General features: G+C 42.6%; 1 protein-coding gene across 1 annotated transcript; it reads left to right on the forward strand.

The window, feature by feature from the left end:
- Positions 1-11: 11 nt before the first annotated feature.
- RTF1 (RTF1 homolog, Paf1/RNA polymerase II complex component) lies at positions 12-25,135 on the forward strand. The gene is given in 19 exon segments (XM_028723245.2): positions 12-68; positions 70-270; positions 8,358-8,468; positions 8,643-8,790; positions 10,311-10,512; positions 11,980-12,094; positions 12,787-12,898; positions 14,738-14,873; positions 15,374-15,551; positions 16,544-16,626; positions 17,537-17,624; positions 17,706-17,813; positions 18,850-18,927; positions 19,312-19,433; positions 19,726-19,783; positions 20,674-20,751; positions 21,440-21,535; positions 21,752-21,863; positions 22,497-25,135. Coding segments are annotated over 19 exon segments (2,175 nt in total). The 5' UTR covers positions 12-26; the 3' UTR covers positions 22,604-25,135.
- The last annotated feature ends 898 nt before the right edge of the window (positions 25,136-26,033 follow it).

The raw sequence follows: 26,033 nt of genomic DNA on the forward strand, positions 1-26,033 counted from the left end.
CCGGAAGGCGGGGCGTCGCATGGCGCATGCTCGGTGCCCTTTGTGTCCCGGGCTCGCTAGCTGGCGGGCGAGCGGCTGGCTCGGCAAAGGCCCGGCCGCTCCGAGTGTTTCGCCGCTCGCGCCTGCGGGGCCCGCCGTGAGGAGCAGCAGCAGGAGCAGCGGCAGGAGCAGCAGAGCGCCGCCAACGCCGCCATGGTGAAGAAGCGGAAAGGCCGGGTCCTCGTTGACTCCGACACCGAGGACAGCGGCAGCGAGGAGAACCTGGACCAGGTGGGTGAGCCGAGCTGGGCCCAGGGCTTCTCTCCGCGCCCGCCGCCGCCGGGCTCGCTCTCCGTGGGCGGCTGAGGGGAGCCTTCGGGTCTCCGTCCCTCAGCGTCTGCGGGTGCGTCGGCTTCGGCACCTCGGGGAGGGGCAGAGCGGGGCTGGCGTGTGGGGGGCGATGGCGGGAGGGCTCTGGGCACCAAACGTGGGTGAGGAGAAGGCGCAAGGGGGGCGTGGAGCGGGTGGGTGAAAGGCTCCCTCGGAAGCAGGCAGTTCGCTGAGGTGCCCTGGAGGGGGAAATAATATCTTAAGGGGAAGGGGGTTTGTTGTTGTTTTCCTCGTCAGTGACGGGACGGACCTCTTCGCCAGGTGATGGGATAGGCGGGCAACGATGCATCTTCTGCCTGTAGCTCGGGGGCGGCTAGCCTTTGGTCCCCCCGGTGTTGCTGAATTCCCGTCAACCCCAGTCAGGGGGCAGTGAGGGGTTTAGTCCAGCAGCATCTGGACTAGCCATTGGCTAGTCACCCCCTACTATAGGTTGGACTCCCACCTAAATAAGAGTCCTTTGAAACTCAATGGTGCTTGACGTTTTGAGGAATAGGGAATAGGTAGCCTGGTTTCTGGATCTTTTGCAACAAATCCGTCTTAGTTCGTGTTTCCTGTCACTGAGAAAAGTCTCCCCCTGCAATGTCCGAGGTTCCCAAAGTGAGTGGTTTAGTTCTGACATGCAGCCGGGCAGATGGGGAATTTTGCATAAGGTCTCTCTTAACTTTCCAAGCTTCACAGTCTTCTGTGTTTCATGTTCAGGCTTCCACAACAAGATCCCTTTTGCCAGATTCTCTCCTTTCTGTGTCTCTTATAATTTTACTAGTCCCCCCATCCCTCTTTGGATACTTCAGCTCTGCTAATAAACATAATATCCATTTTCTCTGGCTTTTGGCAGGGTGCAATCATTTCTGCTTGGTTCACGGTGCTGGGGTCTGTCTTCCTCTCTAGAGGTTTCTGGAACCTGAACATTTAATATCTCTTTTCTATGTGTCTTGGTGTATGCAAAGTGCATGGATTGTGAAAAGCAAGCTCACCAATACAACTTCATTTCTTGGGCAGTAGTTTCAGCATCAAAGCTGCAAATTCCATTTTCTGTAAAAGGCAGACCAAAAATTGAACAGGGTACAGAAGAGGAGGACACACCCAGTCTTTTTGTTTCTATCTTCTATTAAGATAATAATAAATAAAAGGGGTGTTTTGTTGCTCTTGAGCCCCTGCTTGGAAAGATCCTTTCGTGACCCAACTCAGGTCAGAGCCATAGAATTAGACTTGTCGCTCAGAATATATTCTTTTGTCTTCCTTACGGCGTCCCAGGAGAACAGGGAATAGCAAATTATTCTGGATTTCCGATTCCTGCCACATGCAGGAAGGTCAGAATATAGATGCTGAGGTTAATTGTGAAAGAAATTCAAGCAAGGATTTTCATGGCATTAGTTAATCTCATGGAAACCTGTCTGCATTTCCTAATCTCTGGAGCACTGATGTTCATGTCTGCCTAGATCTAAAAAACCTGTTGATCATATTTCCTTTGGTACTTCAGACCAAAAGAGATGTAGCCATCACAATTTTGTTCTTGGAGGAGCACAATAAAAGCTTCATCTGAAGGTCGCAACAAACACCAGTTTTTCTGATGCAGAAGTGGTCAGATAAGATTTACACTTCCAAATGGGTGATCCTGTCAAGGAGATTGTTGCCTCTCATGCTCCTTGTCCAGCTACAGGCTTCCATTATTGCTCCCTTTGACTTAGTCTCATGCTCTATTTCACTCTTAGATGCAACAGTGGTTTCTCACTCTCGGCAGAATATGTGTACGGAGTTCCTCCTAGTCAGCCTCCATCGTCTGTCAGCCAGTTCTGTGTTCCAGTTGATCACCAACTGTTACGGAAGTGACCACCATCCTTCAATATATGCATAAACATATATTGGCTGGGAAACCCAGCCTGATGGGAGGGATATAAATAATAAAATTATTGTTATTATAAACAGCCTTGGCACTGAAACAGTCCAGTTCTTTTATGGGTTCCAAGACTTAGGACAGAATCTATGGGCGTCCTGTCATTTTGGTTGCCTCAGAGACTCATGTGGGCATTTCCAGCTTGCATGAACTCTGTTCAAGGTTCAGCCACTCAAGATACAAGTCCTAGTGTGGGGCCCATTCTATCCCAGAGAATCATAGTTCTCAGATCTCCTGGTTTATAGTTGATTGGCATTGATTTGTCACAGGAGACAATGAAGGAGTGTATCTATGAGTGTGAAGTCAAACTGTTGGAGTGTTACAACACTTGCTGTGACTATAGAGATCAGTATGGGAGAGACATGTTTCATTGCAGCTGGGGCAGTTGAAGGCATCCAGTTGTGCTTCTCTCTGGTGTTTCTCCTCTCTGTACTCCTCCCAGCGGTCATTCTTCCTCTGGTCACTGCTGTGGATACACAAACCGACTGTCTGCCACCAGGCACTGCAGTCATCTGTGAGGGATTCCCATGTGGTGGGGTTGATGTTGCCAGTCTTCATGTCTCGGTTGCAGACATCTTTGTAATGCAGAGTTGGTCTGCCAATGGGCCTAGTGTTTGAAGCCAGCTCCTCATAGAACACATCCTTGGGGATCCTGCCATCTTCTATTCTGCGGACATGACCAAGCAAAAATAGGTGTCGCTGAGACAGCAGTGTGAACATGCTTGGAAAAACACATCTTTGAGACTAACGTAGTAGTACAGTCGGGCAGGATCAGTGTAATATGCTCAAACTGTCTTGCCCCAGTGAGCAACCAAGTCACTGAATTCTGCACCAACTTAAGTTTCTGAACCATCTTCAGAGGCAGCTCCATGTATAGCACACTGCAGTAATCTAATTTAGAGGTTACCAGAGCATAGATGACAGAAGTTAGGCTATCCCTGTCCAGATAGGGGTGTAGCTGGGCCACCAGCCAAAGCTGATGGAAGGCAACTGTGCAGAAGGGTTGTTGTATATAAGAATTGTGCAGTTTCCCGCAATGGTTTCATGTCCTTCTGAACATGTCTTTCGTTGTCTTCATTTCTGTTCTTGTTGGAGTACTCGTTTAAATGTGTTTTTTTCTAGTGATAACTACCATGGTCAAACAGTTGATAGGGGCATTTAACTTCTTCTGATTTGGGCCTTGCCATCTACTACAAGAAGATTTACTTAACCCCTTTACTGCATTTTGACCAGAAGAGCACTTCATAGTAAGCCCAACTTTCCATTTTTGGCCATTAACAATTGGAGAATACTGTAGTACAGTGGTACCTTGGTACTCAAACGGCTTGGCTCCTGAACAAATCGGCTTTGGTTTACAAATGTTTTTCGGAAGCTGAACATCTGACTTGGCTTCTGCAGCTTCCGACTGAGTGCAGGAAGCTCCTGCAGCCAATCAGAAGCCATGCCTTGGTTTTCAAACTGTTTCAGGAGTCAAACAGACTCCCAGAATGGATTAAGTTGGAGAACCAAGGTATCACTGTATGAGTAGAGTGTTTACACCTTACATGATTACTGAAGCTGGGTGCTAAGCAATACCTCTGTTAAATTGCTTCAAAACTCGCAGCCTACTTGATCAGATATGGCCACGGACATCTGAATTAACGCTATGTAAAGCACTCATTCTTGAATTCATTGGAAATGTACCCTAGGTGTATACACTTAAGCTCTTTGCTTAAACCCAAATAGTTAATATTAGGATTATAGGTGGCTTAGGAAGCTGGAAACGTAGAAATCAATGTACATTCTTAATGAAAATGTGGCCTTTATGGTACTGTAAATATTAATATCAGGTTTGCTGGTGAAGGTGTAAAGTTGAGACACATACAGTGGTACCTCGCAAGATGAATGCCTCGCAAGACAAAAAACTCGCAAGACGAAAGGGTTTTTGGTTTTTTGAGCTGCTTCGCAAGACGATTTTCCCTATGGGCTTGCTTCGCAAGAAGGAAACGTCTTGCAAGTTTGTTTCCTTTTTCTTAAAACCGTTAATACAGTTGCGACTTGACTTCGAGGAGCAACTCATAGCATGCGGTGTGGTAGCCTTTTTTGAGGTTTTTGAAGACTTTGGTGATTTTTGAAGCTTTCCCAAAACTTTTCCGACACCGTGCTTTGCAAGACGAAAAAATCGCAAGACGAAAAAACTCGCGGAACGAATTAATTTTGTCTTGCGAGGCACCACTGTAGTTTTTAATAAAGATGCATATTTGGAAATACATTTGGGTGCCTTGTGCCAATTTGTAAGCAAAACTGCACAGATGTTGTTGTCTGTGTGTAATGCAGTCATCTTATTAGCCATGGAAAGGAATAGCTGGTGGCAGTGGAGAGAGCTAAGGTGAGAAAATGGAGAGGAGGCAAAGATTGGATATATGGAAGTAGGAGAGGAGAACCTAGTAGACTGAAAATTACTATTATTACTACTATTACTACTACTGCTACTGCTACTAATAATAATAATACAACCTTTTTTTTTGCATAGAGACTAATTTTGAACCTGATACCTGTGAGCAGATTTTCCATCAATTACTCCTTCCTTGAAAAACTGTGTCCCTGAAAAACTGTTCCAGAGGGTTGGAGCATCTCCCCTTCCTCTTCTCCTCTTGAATTGTCTGGTGGCTCTCAGTCCCTTCCATAAACAGAAGGAGCCCTTCTATTTATAGAAGGAATGTTGTGAATCCAATATACTGATTTTAACATCTCTAGGAACCTGTAACTAGTGAGGAAACATTTGATATTGTTATAAAATAAAACCCCAGAATTTGGTGAGAAAGATCAAACACCCAATAAATATTGCTTGATTTTGGTAATCAACATTTCTGGGCTTATTCATCTGTTTTTCTGTATAGGCAGTACTGCTTTTTAGCATTTTTGTTATATACAACAGTGCTTAAGCATTTTTGCTGTCCAGTGACTGCTGATTTGTGCACCAAGCCCTACATGGCATTAAGCATATAGTTTGGGTGCTTTTTATTCTAATTTAAATAGCAATTGTGGGGGTCGGGTGGATTGGAGTTGTAGTGTGGGGGGGTATATTTTTCAACATATTCTTGTGGTACAATCCTGCTGAAAAACCCCTTCTCTGGCTGCTGTTTACATCTGGTGGGAAGCTGCCATTGGCGTCAATATGTAGTCTGACAGCTGTTACTTTGAAAACAACAGCATGCAACACCATGTGCTTCTGATTTTCTTTCAGAGGAAAGGGGGATATTTTATTTATTCATTGAGAAGCTCTCTTCTCCATGCCAAAATTATCACTGTGCTGTTTATGTTTGGGAAAATGTGTATGCAAATAAAGGATTGTGATGTTAACCTTCCAAGTGCTTAATTAATATAAGCCAATGTATCAGATTTTGAGGTTAGTTTCTGCTTGTAGCTTAAATCTAGCATTTAAAAGAGAAATTATGATTTTACTAGCAAGTGCTAGAACTTTGTGGGTAATGATGAAACTTCAATATTACCTCACTTCCATTTTGCTCACTTCTATAGTTGCTTGGAAACTGTGGGTCTTAGAATCATAGAATAGAATCATAGAATTGGAATAGACCACAAGGGCCATCGAGTCCAACCCCCTGCCAAGCAGGAAACACCATCAGAGCACTCCTGACATATGGTTGTCAAGCCTCTGCTTAAAGACCTCCAAAGAAGGAGACTCCACCACACTCCTTGGCAGCAAATTCCACTGTCGAACAGCTCTTACTGTCAGGAAGTTCTTCCTAATGTTTAGGTGGAATCGTCTTTCTTCTAAAGATTCCACTTCTTTCTAAACTATAATAATTCACAGTACAATATAATAAATACAATACAATATAATTCACAGTACAATATAATAAATACAATACAATATAATAAAACTATAATAATTCACAGTACAATAGACCAATATTAGCCAGAAGAAAATGTGAAGCATCTTTCCTTAGCAGGGGAAATGCCAAATCCTGATGAAGGATTTTCTTTCTTGCATATTAGTACAGTCTTACTAAGACAGTAAGGGACGCGGGTGGCGCCTAGGACTTGCCGATCGAAAGGTCGGCGGTTCGAATCCCCGCGGCGGGGTGAGCTCCCATTGCTCGGTCCCAGCGCCTGCCAACCTAGCAGTTCGAAAGCACCCTCGGGTGCAAGTAGATAAATAGGGACCGCCTACTAGCGGGAAGGTAAACGGTGTTTCCATGTGCAGCTCTGGCTCACCAGAGCAGCTTCGTCACACTGGCCACGTGACCTGGAAGTGTCTGCGGACAGTGCTGGCTCCCGGCCTATAGAGTGAGATGAGCGCACAACCCTAGAGTCTGTCAAGACTGGCCCGTACGGGCAGGGGTACCTTTACCTTTACTAAGACAGTGGTCCAGTTAAGATATTTTGCTACCTGGTTTTTCAGACCATGGTTTAGCAATTGGGAGCACACCACAGCATTGCACACTTATTTGCCCACTCCCACCTACATTCTTCCTCCCTCGCACCCTCATAAGTGTTTACAATGGTTTGCCCAGAATAATTTGTTTGAGAGCAATTAATGGTTAATGGTGATTTTAGTTCAGAGGTCACAGAAAACTCTTAAGTTATCACTAACTAGGAAAGGGAGGGGGGAGAAAGTGTATGAGCCCAGGAAAGGGGGACAATCAAGCTCGCAGGGGAGTTCTGATCACCAAACAAAATTTGATTATCACATAGCATGACATCTGAACCAAGCCTCTTTGATAATTAAAACACATCTTTTAGGTAGCAGGTTCTACTGAAAATTCAATGTATGTTTTTCACTTCCTGTTTTTTTTTTTAATAGCAAACTCACTGATACTTAGAAATCCATCTCCCCTGTAGTGTGCCTTGTTCAATGGAGTGCTCCCAGTGGTTGAAATTGGGATGGCTGGAAGGTTTACTTTACACCTCTGGCCTCCTGTGCCAGCCACTGGCCTAGTTAGCATGTCACACTAAGCCACACCACAGCTTAGTGGCGGGCCTTTGAGCAGAGATTGCAGCTGCTTTGCTTTCCTCTGGCTGAATTAAATTGTGATTTGGCATAGCATGTTGTCAGGTCAGGCATACTTTTTTTCTCTCTCCCCAAAAAAACCAATCAACTATCAATTAACCACAGGACAGCTCATGGTTAGCCTGGAGAGAGCTAAACCATGAGCCTGGGTTTGCATGACACGCTAAACCAAACCAGGGCTTAGCTCAGCATAGCATCAGAATGACCAGGAAGGAGCAAAGCTGCCTGTCTCATCTCCTAGAGCCCAAACACCTATGTGAAGTAGGCCATTGGGATACGTAGAATTCTGTAGAGATCTGTATAGCTGTTTGACTGTTGAAGTTTGACTGTTGAAGTTACACATAGAATCATAGAATTGGAATAGACCACAAGGGCCATCGAGTCCAACCCCCTGCCAAGCAGGAAACACCATCAGAGCACTCCTGACATATGGTTGTCAAGCCTCTGCTTAAAGACCTCCAAAGACGGAGACTCCACCACACTTCTTGGCAGCAAATTCCACTGTCGAACAGCTCTTACTGTCAGGAAGTTCTTCCTAATGTTTAGGTGGAATCTTCACGTATCAAGTTACATGTATCAAGCCCTCCCATGTAGTAAGTTGTTACTTAGGGGAGCACTCCAATAAGCAAATATACTAATGTGACTCATGGGTGTGCTTTAAAATGTCTAAGGCAGGGTGGTCCAACACACTGCCTGAGGACTGAATGTGGCCCCTGATACCATTTTAGGTAGCCCTTGGCAACACTTTATGCCCCTCACAGCCCTCGCACTGCCTTTCCAAAGCATTAAAAGTGGACTGCAACACATTTTCTAGAAGTTTGTATGGTCGGGCACCTGTGGACTTTACTTAGAAAGGAATTCAGAGGAGCTGGGTCGCAAAAGAGAAAGCCCTGCTTGTATGCATGCGAAGTTTGTTTTTTAATGGTTTGTACAGCGGATTACACCACGTGATAACACTGGTACTTTAAGGGACAGCATATTTGAAGAGTTGATGGAGAAGTGTTATGGTGAAAATTGTGTCTCTAATAGGGCTAGAGTCTTTTCATTTTAAAGGTAACAGTATATTTATTCTCCTACCAGGAGCTTTTATCACTTGCCAAACGGAAACGTGGTGACTCTGAGGAAAAAGAAGCACCTGCTAGTAAGCCTACAGCATCTTCAGATTCTGAGACTTCAGACAGCGATGTAGAGGTAAGCCACAAGAATAAGTGGATTGCATCAAATCCGTGTGGATTCTGCAATATAAATCAGTATTATAATCTGGGCTTCTCTTGTAGTTTGTCCTATCTCCTGTAAAATTAACTTGATTGTTTGGGAAAGCCTCAGCCTTGCCACATGATTCTCTTCATTTCTCCTGTGATACAGTGGACAGTCGGAGGTTCTAAAAACAAAAAGAAAGTGAAAACTGGGAAAGCAGAGAAAAAAGGAGCCATGAAGAAACAGATGAACAAAGCAGCCTCATCAGGCAGTTCTGATAAAGAAAGCTCAGCAGAGAGCTCAGCACCTGAAGAGGGTAAGAGGATGTACCATGTCAGTAATGTGGGTGGTTTTCTGTAGGCACTCATTTTCTGTTGCGCTTAGATTGTTTTTCCAGGTCAGATTATTTTTATATTTGCAGTAGGCTATGCTGAAGTACTAAAAGCATATGTAAAACAGTGGTGTGCTTGTTTAACGTTTCCTATCACTCTAGATATTTAGATGTAAAGGGCAAGAAAGGGACAATGGTTTAAGCCTTCCGTAATAAGATACGTGTAATTTTATTTTCCTGGTCTGTTCTAATCATTTCTTCCTCCCTCTACAAATCTAGTGTGGGGTTCATCTAATGCAGGCATAGGCAAACTCTACCTTCCAGATGTTTTGGGACTGCAACTCCCATCATCGCTGGCCACTGGTCCTGTTAGCTAGGGATGGTGGGAGTTGTAGTCCCAAAAGAAGAAGAGGAGGAGGAGGAGTTTGGATTTGATATCCTGCTTTATCACTACCCTAAGGAGTCTCAAAGCGGCTAATAATCTCCTTTCCCTTCCCTCCTCACAACAAACACTCTGTGAGGTGAGTGAGGCTGAGAGACTTCAGAGAAGTGTGACTAGCCCAAGGTCACCCAGCAGATGCATGTGGAGGAGCGGGGACGCGAACCCAGTTCACCAGATTACGAGTCTACCGCTCTTAACCACTACACCACACTGACTCTGGAGGGTCGAGTTTGCTTATGCCTGATCTAATGAGTCTCATTAGCGGAAGTCCTGTGCAAGGATTGGGAGAACCTCCAGAACAGTGTGCAGAGGGGGGCAATATTAAATTCCTCCCCTAGTGTCTTGGACCATTCTTGTGATTGTCTGAGCTATATGCTAATAGTATTCAGCCGCTTGCTATTGTGTATGAGGCCGCTCCTTTATTCTTTGCACTGGAGGTGAGAAATTTGTGGTCCTTCAGGTCTTGTTGGACTCCCATCAGCCTCAAACAGCATGATTAATGGTAAGAGTTGACAAGTTTTTCTTTCCCTTAAGGAATGTGTTTCATTTACCATTGCTGTAGCCTGCTTTGAACCCTTGGAGTAAAACGAATAATACATCTGAATGTGGCTTTGGTATTCTCAGTATTGTAATCTTTCTGACATTCTTAGACCTTTGGGCTGTACCTGTACTTTTTGCCTAAAAGTAACTTTCTTTTACAATCCTGCAACTCCATCCTATTCAGAGGCCCACATACTCTATTAATTTTACTTTATTAAGGAGTAACAAAAAATATAATAATGTGTATGTATTTTCTCCTGCCATAGTCAAGGTTTGTTAGTGATACTTTCTACTTTATCACAGGTATGTGTGTATTTTAGTGCCACCAGTGTACATGGCATGCTCCAAAGTAGTAAAGGAAAAGACAGGTACCTGCCTGAGGAGCTTAGAATACAAAGTTAGATGGTGATGGGGAGAAGGGGAAGCAATAGTAACAAGGAATGTATGCAGGCAAATGTCCTTGGTCTTTATCTGGAGTTCTGCAGTTGACTCAGCAGAGTGGATTCTTTCTGTTTTGTTTCAGGTGAAGTATCTGACTCTGAAAGCAATAGCTCTTGTTCCAGCTCAGACTCTGATTCATCTTCAGAAGATGAGTTCACTGATGGCTATGGGGAGGACCTCATGGGTGATGAAGAGGACAGAGCTCGGCTAGAACAGATGACAGAAAAAGAGAGGGAGCAGGAGTTGTTTAATCGGATAGAGAAGAGAGAGGTTCTAAAGAGGAGGTGAGGTTTATGATTAAAGGCTAACTTAAATAACAATTTCAGTGCCCTCTACATATGCAACACGCACCCCAATGTCCATAATTCTAGTAAGCTTGCTAGTTTTCATTTTGGTCAATGTCTACTTGTGCTCAGTATTGGTAGGATACCTGCAAATCATTTCCCAGCTGGTTTGGTTTCAAAAAAAAAAAAAAAAAGGACAGAAGTGGAGAGTTAATGCAGATTACAAAATTACCTTTTGCAGGGTGCAAGAAATTGTCAGAATGTGTTGTTTTTGTTTCCTACCTATATTAGATATAGATACACACCACACACACATATACATATAAAAACACAAACAAATAGTGTCATACCACCAGATCTCCAACCTACTGAAAATTAAATACAGGAAGATGATAGAAAAAATTACACTGCCCTCAATAAAAGTGCTTTTCAATTCTATTTCAAATAATTATATTTAAATGCATTTAGAGAGAATCTGCTTTTGCTAGGAAAAGTAGAAAACGAATTCTACCTGTTTCAGGCCCAACTTCTGACTCTCAAACTCCTAGGAAAAATCAAATAGTCACTTTCTGTAGTTTGCACAGCATAGGTCCTGCCCCCCAGGCTGTTCTTGCAGTCTAGTATGGAACTGAACAGCATGGAGAGTTTCAGTTGCAGCATGCGATGCAAATCATTTGCAGAATTTCATTTGCAGCTGTTCGGATTTCAGTTTCAAGCAAAATCTTAGTCAGATAAAGCTTGCAATTTCTAGGCATAACCAAACAACTTTTGTTCTCACCATTCTAAATCTGACTGCAGGACTGAGCTTCTCATGTATACAGTTCAAATTCAGTAGGTTCTGAACTTAACTTGGTTGTTAGTTTGGTGGATGTCTCTGTCCATCTGTCCAAACTCTTCCCACTGTCCTAGAGTAGTCATGCTTTAAAGTGATCAATCCCATCAACTCAAACACTTAGGCTCACCTGCCAGCTTCTAGATCTGGTATTTTGCTTTGAAACTGAGCAACAAGTCACCTGATTTTGCCAGCAATTTGCCTAGTCTGTAACAGTAATGGGTGGACATGTTTTTCACCCACCTTTAGTGTAACTGTTATTACAGTCTATTCCTGCTTATAATTCTCTTGCTTTAGAGCAGTGATGAGAAGCCACTATTCAGATTCATCCCGTAACTGGAGCTGGGAGAGAGAAGTGGTGATGGTAAAAAAAAGTTTGTTGAAAGAGACAAAAGATATGTCCCAATGCATCCAGCTCCTGCCTCACCCACTTTTGGGCTTTAGTAACTGCCATCTCTAGCCCCACTCACCCCACAATCTATGCTGCTGTCTCCCAGGAAATGAAATTGTTGGCATACAAAAATGGCTTCCCATCCCTTTTTCATCTATTATAATATTTCATCCTCCCTTGACTTCTAAGGATGTGTGAAAGTGACTGCAGGTTCTTACTCATTTTTCCCTTGTTTTGAGCCCAGGTTTGAAATAAAAAAGAAATTAAAGACAGCAAAAAAGAAAGAAAAGAAAGAGAAAAAGAAGAAGCAAGAAGAAGAGCAGGAGAAGAAAAAACTCACCCAGATCCAGGAATCCCAGGTAAGAACAGAGCAAGCTCACTTTACCAGGTGATAACAAATGCCTAAAACCAGGTGTTTGTGATGTGAAATCACTCAGATGTTTGTGATGTGAAATCACTCAGATTCCAGTTCATCATGCACCTTCATCCTAACCAAACCAGATTAAATAATGGTCTGAATGAAAACTGAACAGGAGCAATGTATTTTTGTCTTGTCTTCCATTATTCCTTATATAGGTAGCAGTCCTTTGGTAAACCATTTCTAGGAAGTACCTGTGTTGTAATGTTGTAGCAAAAAGAAGACTCTTATGACACTATAAAGGCTAACAGATTTATAATCAATAAATCTGAGGTGCCACTGGACTCCATTTTTGGAAAATCATGTAATCACTTTCTATTGTGACAATGTGACCAATAACAGAGCTACAGTAGCTTGTCTGCACTTCTGGATGACATATTTGCATGCAAAAATGGTCTGTTTTTATGCCCTCTTCTTCTGATAACTTAACGAAGTGGTGCAGAATAAAAACTTTTTTAGAATAAATTCCAGGCCAGCTTTAAATGGTCATTACAAACCAAATTTTACAAATAATCCGGAAGACTTCAGAACATTGTAAAGAGAAGTGATGTGGATGAAAGTGTATGTAAGTGTAGTTATTTTCAGGCATGAGCTCTAAGTAACTATTATAGAGGTGGCTGTGTGTTTCCATAGGTAATGTCACACAATAAAGAGCGACGGTCAAAGCGAGATGAAAAATTGGATAAGAAATCCCAAGCCATGGAAGAACTGAAAGCAGAAAGGGAGAAAAGGAAGAACAGAACAGGTCAGTTCAAAAGCCCATGAAAAGGATCTATTGTGGAGTACATTTCCAGTTAAAGAATGTGGGTGCTCCTTGATGCCCAGGGACTACACTCTTTACAGAGCCTTGATTCGTTTAACTAACTGTGGAGGGAGGCACAGTTCATTGCTACCATATTCCCACAAATTTCCTGATTACTTTTTATTCAGTGACTTTACATGCTTTTAAGGGCCGTTAACTTGTATGTTCATAGTAAGTGATAGACTTATGCCCTCAATATAAGGCATAGGGAAACTCTGCCCTCCAGCTGTTTTGGGACTACAACTCCCATTATCCCTAGCTAACAGGACCAGTGGTCAGGGATGATGGGAGTTGTAGTCCCAAAAACATCTGTAGGGCCGAGTTTGCCTATGCCTGCTCAATATAAACTAAAAGGCTTCTCCAGTGCTCACTACCAAAGCACCCTGATAATGTAGGGACTACGCACAAGCTACACAAAAGTTTTATTCTTTCCTGAATATCATTGGCTGGGGATACCAATATTTCTGTTAAGATTTAATTTGTGTTTTTCCTGACGGAATAGTCAGGAAGGTGATGCGGGTGGTGCTGTGGGTTAAACCACAGAGCCTAGGATTTGCCGATCAGAAAGTCAGCGGTTCAAATCCCTGCGACGGGGTGAGCTCCCGTTGCTCAGTCCCAGCTCCTGCCCACCTAGCAGTTCGAAAGCACATCAAAGTGCAAGTAGATAAATAGGTACCGCTCCGGCGGGAAAATAAACGGCGTTTATGTGCACTGCTCTGGTTCACCAGAAGTGGCTTGGTCATGCTGGCCACATGACCCGGAAGCTGTACGCCAGCTCCCTCGGCCAATAAAGCGAGATGAGCGCTGCAACCCCAGAGTCAGCCACGACTGGACCTCATGGTCAGGGGTCCTTTTACCTTTACTACTGATCCATCAAGCCCAGTATCTTCTACATTGGCAGCTTTCAAGGGTTTCAGACAAGGGTCTCTCCCAGTCCTGCCTGGAGATGGTGGGAATTGAACCTGGGGCTTGTGAGCGTTTTTTACTAGAACTAAAGAGCCATGAGCCTTAAGAATTAAAAGATGCAGAGCCCAGGAATATTGGGTATCAGAGCTGAACAGACGTCATAGTCCTTCTACTTTTTGCCTCAAAACTTTCTTTCGCTTATCAGGCAAATTCAGATTGGGCGTGTGGAATCATTTCCTTGCTACTTTTGTTATAAGATTGAGAAACAGAAACCTTTCTTGAGCTGATGCAAATCTTCCAGAGATCAATCTTCTGCCCACTCTTGCATCAGAGCATCTGATTTTGTGAGCTTCCTGCAAGTTTAAAATGATATCCCAAAAAGGAAGCAATGTTCATTCTTTAACATGGCTATAGCCCTTCACATATTGCTGTGCTCCTTTCCCCTTAACTAACAATCAAGTTGTTGGGGGTTTTATGCATCAGTGACACACACAGTGGATGTATCCACCAGAGTTCAGAGTGTGAACACATTTTACTAATTCAGAATTCATATAAAGAGACATGCAAATTGCCAGTGCACATAAACTAACTTTTGTATGATTGTGTTGAAGAGCTTCCCATGTAAGTAAGATGTGGTAGATGAATAGCAATCTCCTTTACTCAAATGCAGTAATCAGTAAATCTTAATTTGAGCCAAAAAGAATTCAGCCATGCTTAGCCCTGGAACTCAGCTTGGAAGGGGAAAAAATGTGAATAGGGCTAACAGCATGGGCTCCCTTGAGGCAATACCTGGTTAGAGCCTTACTTAATTTAACTAAAGAAGTTTCTGATCAAGGAAACTGAACAGAAGAGAATTATGTCATTTTTCCTTTGTAGCTGAGTTGCTTTTAAAGAAGCAGCCATTAAAAACGAGTGAAGTTTACTCAGATGATGAAGAGGAAGAAGAAGACGATAAATCTAGTGAGAAAACTGATCGTTCATCCAGATCTTCATCTTCGGATGAGGAGGAAGAGTAAGTACTGAAGTACTGCTTGAGGGCAGTGAATAAAGCTGTATACCTTTCATAGTATTCTGTGTGGGCTATGCTTGTTTTCATCTTATGAGAGAGCCAGTGTGCTGTAGTAGGACTGGGGAAGCCCACTTTCAATATTTAAGGAACACTGGGTAACCTTTGGCCATTCACTACCTGTCAGCCCAATCTACCTCACAAGATCGTTGTGGGGATCAAATGGAAGACATGAGAACCATTTGCACCACCTTGAACCCTTTATTGTACAGGTGAGATAACTGGCTTTCACTTGCTTGCTTTCCCAATAATAAACTCCCACTGTTCATTTTTAAAGAACCAGTTAAAATACTTTACTGCAAGGGCTTTGCTGAAGTTTTGTTTAAAGTGAAGGGTTCCACCACTGCAAAAATAAAAACTGAGAACCAGTGTGTTAATGTGTGGATTTTGTTATCCGAGTGTGGCACTCTCGTTCTGTTTGAATATTTCCTCTTGTGTCATGCTAGGAAAGAAGAAATCCCTCCTAAATCACAGCCAGTGTCCTTGCCTGAAGAACTGAATCGGGTTCGATTATCTCGACACAAACTAGAGCGATGGTGTCACATGCCTTTCTTTGCCAAGACGGTCACTGGCTGCTTTGTTCGCATCGGCATAGGAAACCACAATAGCAAACCAGTTTACAGAGTGAGTGAATCCTTGATCAAACCAAATTCCTGTTGACACCAGAAGCAGCAGGACACTGTACAAATATATGGTGATGGGAAAGCGGATAATTACACAACACAATATTAGTTATGAAGCCCTTTTACTTATCCCACCTTGCTGTCCTCTTTTTCTTAATAAATACCAAGATCTATAGAATCCCTTGTTTAACAAGTGGAACGGACAACACTAGCAGAATGCATTCCCTGCTGCAGCTCTCTGTGCACCCCAGAATCTGTTTCAAAAGGTTGGAAGACCCTCCGGAGCAGATGAGGGGAGGTACCAAGGGAGTACAGCAGTGAGAAGAGGAAGGGGAATTTCTCTTGTAGAAATAGAAGTCCACTGTTGTGAAATTAGCTGCCACCTGTTACGTTGGGTCCAAATTTAACCATCTGCCAACAGAAGGATTTTGATTCTGCAGAGGAATGCAGCTGATAACAATGAAAATGAGTATTATTGCATATCCCGGTGCTCTGGAGCATCCTCTGACCTGCTGAGGGAAGGGGGATTCAGCAAAAGTCCTCATCTCTGTTCCATTGGTGGGAGAATCTTCTGAGCAGAACTTCTAAGGCAGCCTTTCTCAACCTGTGGGTCCCCAGATGTTGTTGAACTACAACTCTCATCACCCCTAGCTGGCAAGGCCAGAGCTCAGGGATGATGGGAGTTGTAGCCCAACAACATCTGGGGACCCACAGGTTGAGAACTGCTGTTCTAAGGGAATACATGCACCACTAGGAACAATTCTTGATCCAAGCCATTGTAATTTAAATGTTGCCATTATACTTTGTATAAGGCCTTATTGCTTCAGAAACAAAGAACACCATTGCAGATGTGCCAGTAGGCATGGCATTTTGTTCCAGCTCCATCTAGACGCTCCTTCTTAAGTCTGCCTCTTCTTGACTCCTTTCCCCCTCCGTTAGAAAAAGTATGTATGGAAGTACTCATCCTTTTTCACTTTATCTTTATTTATGTAGGTGGCAGAAATAACAGGTGTTGTAGAAACGGCAAAGGTTTATCAGCTTGGAGGTACCAGGACAAACAAAGGGTTGCAGTTAAGGTAAGACCTACTCCATCATTTTGAGAGTGTGGTATATGAGAGGTGAATGCCAGAATACTTCTATCCTTGAGTTGTAGGAAGCTGATAAATTGCTGTCAGGGGATTGAACACAGAGGAGTTTATCCAACGAAGTTGTTCCATTTGCACAAGAACTTCCTCATGTGCAACAGAATTCACAGGACACTCCCACTGAAGGACTGAAGGGGAGGCCATTTTTGCCTATTCCTTCTTTCCCCTGTGCTCTTTGAAATACTTTTCCAGAGGCTTCAGGGACCCTCAAAGAGCCAGTGTGGTGTAGTGGTTAAGAGCTGTAGTCTCATAATCTGGGGAACCGGGTTCGCGTCTCCGCTCCTCCACATGCAGCTGCTGGGTGACCTTGGGCTAGTCACACTTCTTTGAAGTCTCTCAGCCCCTCTCACCTCACAGAGTGTTTGTTGTGGGGGAGGAAGGGAAAGGAGAAAGTTAGCCGCTTTGAGACTCCTTAGGGTAGAGATAAAGCGGGATATCAAATCCAAACTCTTCTTCTTCTTCTCAAAGAGTGTGGGAGGTAGTTTGAGGAGCAAAAGGGAAATCTGTGAAAATTGCTTCCTCCATCAGGACCTTCTGCTGGATTTCAGGCCTTCCCAATATTTTCCTTAGCGATATGAAAAAAATGGAGCGTCCAAACAAAAATTTGAGTGAAACTGAGTGAATGTATGCTATGTTATTCATACCAACATTTCCCCCTTCACCGTTGCCAGCAAATTTATAATGTGTCTTCCTGTAGCAAAGATAGAGTTGGTGTAACATAGTCACTATACAGAGGTATACTTAGTAGCCAGGTATAAATGCACTTTATATCTGTCTCCAGCTGCCCTGCCCTTGGGAAGGTGCTATGGAATGATGGCTCCTTTTTTCCTTCTCTGTGCAGGCATGGCAGTGACCAGCGTGTCTTCCGCTTAGAATTTGTCTCCAATCAAGAATTCACAGAGAGCGAGTTCATGAAGTGGAAGGAAGCTGTAAGTATTTCCATTTTTCCAAACAGGAGTGTTGAATGGTGAATGAAGTACTCTGACACTATTTCTCTTCTTAACATCTAGATGTTTTCTGCCGGGATGCAGCTACCAACACTAGATGAGATAAACAAGAAGGACATGTCTATCAAAGAAGCCCTCAACTATAAATTCAATGACCAGGACATTGAGGAGGTAAATGAAGAAAATGTACTTTTGAGCTGAACCCATACAATTGAAGGTTCACAATGGAAAGGTAGGTGAGCTCTTAGATGTTCTCAGGTGCCAGATTCTAGTTCTGTAAAGATAAGATGGGTTAGACTTCCTGTTCGTGTTGGGAAAGACATCGTATTGGAAAAGACTGTTTATATTGGGAACGGGAAACCTGTGGCCACCCAGATTTTGTTGGACTCACATCAGCCCAAAGCAGCAGCACCAGTGGTCAGGGATGGTGAGAGTTGTAGCCCAAAAATGTCTGGAGGTCTATGGATTCCCTATCTCTGGTTCTTATCCTATTTTAGTGTTGTTTGCATATTACAGTTACTCTACTTACTTCAGATTTGCAAAAGTTAGATCACAGCAGAAGTAGCACTAAAGACTAGGTTTGTAACGGAGGAGGAGAGGTGGGTTGTTGTTTTTTAGCATTTGCCCACAGGAGAAATTAGCTGGGCTCTGCAGTACTTACCGTATTTTTTGCTCTATAAGATGCACTTTTTCCTTCCTAAAAAGTAAGGGGAAATGTGTGTACATCTTATGGAGCGAATGCAGGCTGCGCAGCTATCCCAGAAGCCAGAACAGCGAGAGGGAGCGCTGCGCAGCGATCCCTCTTGCTGTTCTGGCTTCAGGGATTCAGAATATTTTTTTTCTTGTTTTCCTCCTCCGTCTTATGGTCTGGTGCATCTTATACAGCGAAAAATACGGTACCACCCGTAATCATGTAACAACAAAGGTAGACTGCAGTTACTCTTGATAGATTATTGTGGGCTAGTGGACATGCAGCCAGTGTGTTAACATGATGGAATAAATTTTGAAATGCTTCTTTACTGTTCTTGTACCATGTAAATACAGTCTAGGAACAAAAATTTCAACAGGCCACAAAGTGAGTGATGTAGGACCTTAGCCTGGCTTGTCAGGGCTTGAATAGAGCGAGCCAGAGCAGCTTTTTCATAACTAACCATCAGTTAGCCCACCTTTCATAATGTCCCCCCCCCCGCCCCTTGTGCATTTGTAGATTGTAAAAGAGAAAGAAAGGTTCCGGAAAGCACCACCAAACTATGCCATGAAGAAAACACAGCTACTAAAAGAGAAGGTAAAATATGGTGACACTGGGAAATGGCCCCTAAAATAATTTCTTTCAAGATTAAGGCCACATTGAGTGCTGGTCTTTTCAATATATATTTCAGTAATATTGCTTAACTTGTTTCCCGAGGGGGGGAAAACCAGTATCCCCTTTATTGCTGAGAATTCTTTGTAAAGATTGACACAACTTGTTCAAATTTGATAAGTGCACTAACTGTTGCTTCTCTTGCCTTGAGTCAGATCCCTGTTGATCCTGAAGTATAATATATTATTAAGAAAGAAAGCACATAACCAGTTGAACTAACAATATAATAACATCATGGTTTTTAATCAATTCACATAGCTGATGCTACAAAAGTGGTTCATTCCTAACAAATAATTATTTTTATTAAAGGCCATGGCAGAAGACATGGGAGATCAGGACAGAGCAAAACAGATTCAAGACCAGCTTAATGAGTTAGAGGAGAGAGCAGAGGCCTTGGATCGCCAGCGAACGAAAAATATTTCAGCCATCAGGTTGGTACCTAATATTTAATAATAGACAAGGGAACAGAAAACCAACAGTACTGCTTTTGTGACCAGTATTGGTCACTTCTGTTATCTCAGAGTGATCTTGTTAATTTTCTATCTGGACAGAATCTGCCATTTTTCAGAGTTCAGAATTTATCTCTCATTTCAGTCATTTCAAAAAGAAATAGAAATTGACTTCTAGAAAAATAGCTTGTTGAGAACCTGAATTTCAGAGTTCCTTTCTAATACGTGAGGTAAGTGAAATACACACACCTTTTCTTTTTCTTTCGTTTTGCAGTTACATCAATCAGAGGAATAGAGAATGGAACATTGTGGAATCTGAAAAGGCTCTAGTGGTGAGTGATGTTGATAGTGCAAAGAAGGCAAAATAGATTGTCATGGGAAAGGTGGCTCTCTGAGCTCTCTGCTGCTTTTTACGACGATGTATAATTTTCTGGACAGCCTTACCCATATTGCCATTTAGTATCAAGCAATAACATGCAAGTATACTTGAGTGGCACTGTTGTGATAAAGTAACTTAAAGCCTGCTGAAAAGGTCCAGTCCATTTGTCAAAGCAGGAGTATGAGAAAAATAGCATTTGCTGGAGGCTGACTTTCCCTGTCAAACAAATTTTCCTGTCTGGGATGATGAAAGGGCTACAGCGACCATTGGCTTTTAGTGCCACTATATAACTGTGGTTTGAAACTGTCTCAACCAGGAAAGCTTTATGATTGTTAAGAGCCTAGAGTAGGGGAAAACCTATTGATAGAAGACAAGAGAAATGTTTAGCACTCTAGTTTGTAGTCACACCCTCCATAGGCATGTTTTCTCACCCTTCCCAATCCTGTACGCATATATGGTAAACAAGGAAGAAAATGTTTTTCCCAACATACTCACTTGGGACTCCTACATATGGAAGGTGTCTTCCACTTGTTCTTAAACCTTCCATTTGTGAATTGCTCAAGCAGTATCAGCACCTGCAGTCCTACTTTAGCTTTCTGATAAGTTGTGGGGTGGACTAATTGTTCTCATTATGAACCTAAGAGGAGCCCTGCTGGATCTGACTAAAGGCCCACCTAGTCCAGTATCCTGTTTTCTAGCAGCCAAAAACATGTCTGTGGGTTCCCCACAAGCAGGACACAGGGACAATAGCCCTCTCCTTGTTTCCGAGGAGCTGCATTTGGAGATATGCTGGGGGAAGCATAAGGCAAAACAGGGCTGCATATTTCATATTTCTCTCTACAGGCTGAAAGCCACAGTATGAAAAACCAACAGATGGATCCCTTTACTCGGCGGCAGTGTAAGCCCACAATAGTCTCCAACGTAAGTAAAGTGCAGAGAATTGACAGCAATCGGGAGCAGGGCAAGCTATTCACATATGGAGGTGTGTGTGTGTGGAGTGAGGGAGAGTATCTAGATGTGGCAACATAAGGTGTGGATCACTGAAAATGTATCTAGAAGAAGGCAGCACTATAGTCTATTGCCCACTGCACAGGAGAACAGTATATTCATTTCCTGTTTCAGCAGAGTGCTGTATTGGTGTGCAAATCCCATTTTTATAGCTGAAGCAGAGTATTTCTGTGATGCATGGAAAATCACTGAAACCATTTGGAAAGATAGTGTATACATTTCTAACTATACGTTTATTGAGTTGTGGAATATGGGTACATGGGATATATTAAGGGTTGGGATTCAGCTAATGAGTCCTCTCAGTGGAAGCCCCGCTCAGAGACTTCCACTTGTACAATGGGGTTTCCCCCTCCCTCTGCACACACCCTACCCCCTAAAATTGGTTTGGGGAGGTCAGGGAAACCCCCCCATAACAGTGTTGAGGAATGAGGTTTGTTCCATTCCATTCTACAAGCTAAAATGCTTGTGCTGATTAGAAGAGTATTACCTTTAATTCCTCCCTTTATATACATACTTGTTTCTGTATGAAGAGAGAAATGTTAACCTACAAATGGTCAAGTCCATTGTTCAACCTGACATTAAATTTCTTCCTTTGTCACAGTCTAGAGATCCTGCTGTCCAAGCTGCTATACTTGCCCAACTTAATGCAAAATACGGATCAGGTGTATTGCCAGATGCTCCAAAGGACATGAGCAAGGCAAGTTCCCTCAACTTTTTGCTGTTGCATATGCTTCTATCATGTAATCCTTACTTTTGGAATTGCCACCATGTGAAATAGTCACATTTTAAACCTCAAGCTGCGTCTAAGAATAGAATGGGGTCTACAATGGGATCTTTCAGACACTATAGCCAATAAAGCATGGTTGGGTAAGCTTCTGTGTTACTTGATATTAAAAGATGTCTCTTGTTTCAGAGTCAGGGAAAAGACAAAGATATGAATTCAAAAACTGCCAGTGACCTCTCAGAGGATCTCTTCAAAGTGCATGATTTTGATGTGAAGATTGATCTCCAGGTTCCCAGCTCAGGTAGGTGTGCCTGTCCCTCAGGGAATGAAACGTAAAGGTGGTAGAAAAGGGGAAGAGTTTTAGGAGCCACCTTGCAAAATAATAATAATAATAATAATAGCCGGGTGGTTTTCAAAAATCCAAAGCATGCAAATGGAAAATACACAAATTTTGTGCATCCCGGCAGAAACTACGAGCAGCCATAACTTTGAAAAAGTGAACTTCTGTTAGTAGAGCTGTTCTTTTTCTGGTTAATGTAGCTTAAAGAAGCAGAAACTTCAAAAAGTGCAGCTTCTATTTAGACTGAGGAGCTGGTTTAAAGTTGAGAGAAGCCACCATTGGTTTGGTGTCACCACTGCCCTCATAGATCCTGCTGGATTTACTGCTTTCCTTTGCCACTGCATCTGAGGAGGGGTCTGCCGTACTGTAGGAACTGGAAGTTTCTTAGGTCTGTCTTCTGCTCAGTGTCTCGGGGGCAGGCAGAACTCTTTTTTTTTTTACTTACGCTACACTGCTGGCACCACATTAATAATCATGGCTATCCCCTGCAGAAAGCTTGCAGAGTTAATGCACTCCCTTGAGCCTGATTGTTTGAAGAGAGCCATGCACCTTGCTGAGTTACACACCTAGTATGTGTGCCTTATTTCCCAACAGAGTCCAAAACACTGGCTATCACCTCCAAGGCTCCCCCAGCAAAAGATGGCGCCCCCCGGCGATCACTGAACCTGGAGGACTACAAGAAAAGGCGGGGGCTTATTTGAGCAAACCCCACGCTCTGCTGCTTCTGATCCTGCATGCTACATGATATCCCGCCCTTTATTTTCTTCCCTCCCTCTTCAGTTTGCCCTTCGGGGTTGGAGCAGCAACAGAGCTGGGAAGAGACTCTTTAAAATTGCCAGCCATCTGTAATATAAATCATTGACTCTTTACTGTATAGACCTCCATTTCTTGCCCTTTTCTGCCACCCACAAATATGGATCCATGCTATTTTTAGTTTTGTTTTGTTTGTTAATACAGCTATTTGGAGTTGGCTGTATGTATTCAGTGTTAACCTGGAGTCTGGATTTCTGCAGGAATCTGTTGGTGGCAGAAGCAGTGTTAGCACTTGGCTGTCTCAACCACCACAAGCAAGGAAAATTAAACCGTGGCACAAGACCTCTTGTGAAGGTCGCCTGCACTTTTTTCCTCGTCTTCTCTCCCCTTTCTCCTAGCTGTGGAGAAGGGTATATTTTACGAACTGGTTTAGGTTGAAAGTGTACATTTTTGTGGGGGTGGGGTGGGTGGGTTGTGTGAATTTTTTCCAGATAGTTTTTTTAAAAATCGATTTTCACCTGCAGTAAATTTGTATCTGTCATGGTTCTTTAAATCTGTCTTGAATTTTTACCAGCTATATTTGAGCATTCAAAACAGCAGGGGCAATTTAATAAATGTGATTTTATTTTATTATTTTATTATTTTTTACAAACAGGGAGCGTGGCTGACAATAGCTGTGTAACTTCACACTGTCCCTTCACACAGACTTAGAAAAACCCCTTCCCTCATCTTCCCCCCAGTCACTGTCTTTGTAAAGCAGTAGTACATGTGCCCTTGACTTTCCTGCTACAGGTAGGTGGGGCAGTTTTATTGTTCCTGGCTGCTACTTGGATCTCCTCCCCACCCACCCCAAAAATCCCACAACAAACCATGTAACCTTTCGATCTTTCATTTTGCACCCTTACCAAATTGCCTTTTATAGCCAGAATTATTATTTTTTCATTTGCCTCCCGTTTTTATTTTATTTTTTATTTTAATCTTGTTCTGCAGAATGGAAAGCGTACAGTAAAAAATTGAAAATATAAGAGGGCAGTTAATTTGACCTATATGTAACTGGTACAACGTGTGCAGCTGAACTCCAGCACAAGGATTGTATGTATGGAATGTCTGAATAGGAAAAAGATGACTGCTTGATAATCACTCAGGTGTAAAGATCGAAGTGTAAATAAATGACATTTTATCAAAGAGCTCTTCAAAATGAACTACCATGGATTATACTGAACTAAGACTGTGCATACATTGATGAACGTTAGTGATCTGTCGGATCATGCCAGTGCCAGTGCTGGAAAAGTGCCCTAAATAAGGATACTTTCCTGAAGCTGGATTAAAAGGAGAAATCCAAACACACGTGAAGCATTCTTAAGCAGGCCCAGAAAATGTTTGCTCACATCAGCATAGAAGTTTGAGTCTTGTGGCTGTGATCTGGGGAATCCTTATTGATGCTTTAATCTATTTCTTCTTTGATTCCTTATTTAAGATTAGGGAGACACACACCTGTGTAAAACCTGATGAAATGAAGAGGAGGAACACACAGTCCTCCTCCCGAAGTGGTTCTCGTCAAGTTGTGTAAACTTAGTGACTTTATTTACTACATAGTCCATAGCTTCGCAGACTATTGTGTAAATATGTAATCATTCTGTTTTTCTGCCTTTTTTCTAGCTACTTTTCTCAAGCGTTTGTGGACTCTTTTATTGACATACATGCTTCTAACTTTTTTTTTAAGTGGATTTCTAGAATCTGCCAATGTTTGGGGAGCCATCATGATATGCTATGTAGATATGCATCTCTATCACTCGGATTTCTTTGTCAGCAACATTATCCGTAGTAGCCAGTCTCCCTGATACCAACATTTCTGATATAGAGAGATAGTAAGTCCAAAACTCTTTAACAGAGTTCTGATTGCCCACCAATATTTGCAAAACTATGGCACAGGAGCAAGGAAAGAGCCGGCAAATGTTAAACTAATGTTCTTATGATCCCTCCTAATTATCATGGCAGTCTGCAGCCGAAATGCACTTCCTGACGTTGGGCTTCATAATCAGAGTACGGAAGGCCTCCCTAAGTTGTAAATAATGCATCAGTTTATCCTTTCCAATTGGGTTACAGGAGTTGATCAAATAAAACACTGTGGAACTTTTAGGACACAAGTGAATGAGGTCGCCATCCTCATGTATCCCCTCCTTACCAAACTTAGAAGAGGTTCTCCTTTCACACAGGTAATGGACGATTCCTTGTCACCTTGTGTTTTTTTCACTTGAGAATAATGCATTGAGGGAGTAATATTTTTTCTGGGATAGCTATGGAACTAATTGTGTATGAAGGTGTAATGTTTTCTCCTCTTTTAAGTGCATGTGACAGTGAGTGGCGACAACACAGGCTCATTGGGAGGGATGGGTTTATTTGCTTTAATTCATTGTCTCGGCAGCATTCGTTACAAATGTATAGACTTCTATAAATAAACTTTGGTTGGTTTTAATAAAGCTGCTCTTGTTTCATCCTTTGCTGTAAGGTGCTTGGCAGACCTTGAGCAATACAACTCAGGAGTCCAGACTACTCGTCATATAGTTACCGCAAAGCTTTTCAAATCCACTTTGAGCTTTGTCTCCGGTTGAGTATAAAATAAATCATTGTACTACTTCTGAGGTTATTTTGACAGGGAGCAGTTAAGATTAGATGGAAAGGCTTGCTTGGAGTTCTGTTCTGTTTCAGAAGCACAAACAGATGCAATTCCTTTTGAAGGAAGGGCAAGATTAAAATGTAGTTAAAGTAAATCCCTGGATGCGCCTTACATTTCTCTCTGAATTCTGGCCTTGTAAGCTGTGGTGTTCATTCATTTAAAAAAAATGTATCTTGTAAAAATCTTTCAGGATAGCTAATGGTTCACTTGTCACAGCCATGGTCAGAAGCAAACTGGCTTACCACAAACAAGCATGTTGTGGCATGCCAGTGTGTAGACACAAGTTGTAGAGAACAGCTAAGGCAAGTACCTTACAATCACTTGATAAAAAAATATCAATGCAACAAGTAAAACAAGTTAAATTCAAAGTCCTAGCAAAGCAGCAGCAGCATTATACTGGGCCTGTGAAAAATAGGCATATTAGTGTCGCTCTCTACTGCAGCTTCTCATAACACACTTCAAATGGGATTATTGTCATATAGAGGCTTTCAGCAGCAGCCTTGGTAGCTGCCGTCAGTCGGGGGGGCCAGTCCTTCCAGGCCAGGTGGAAGGGACCCACACAGGGAGCAGAGACCATGTCTTGAACACCTCACAGGCAAACTATCTCTTATTGGATACTTTATTCAGAAGTATTAGGTAAAAAAAACAACCACACACCCGCCATTTCCTTGAAATGAACTGGAAATTGCTCAATTTATATA

Source organism: Podarcis muralis, chromosome 1, assembly GCF_964188315.1.
Source record: "Podarcis muralis chromosome 1, rPodMur119.hap1.1, whole genome shotgun sequence".
Classification (NCBI taxonomy): domain Eukaryota; kingdom Metazoa; phylum Chordata; class Lepidosauria; order Squamata; family Lacertidae; genus Podarcis; species Podarcis muralis.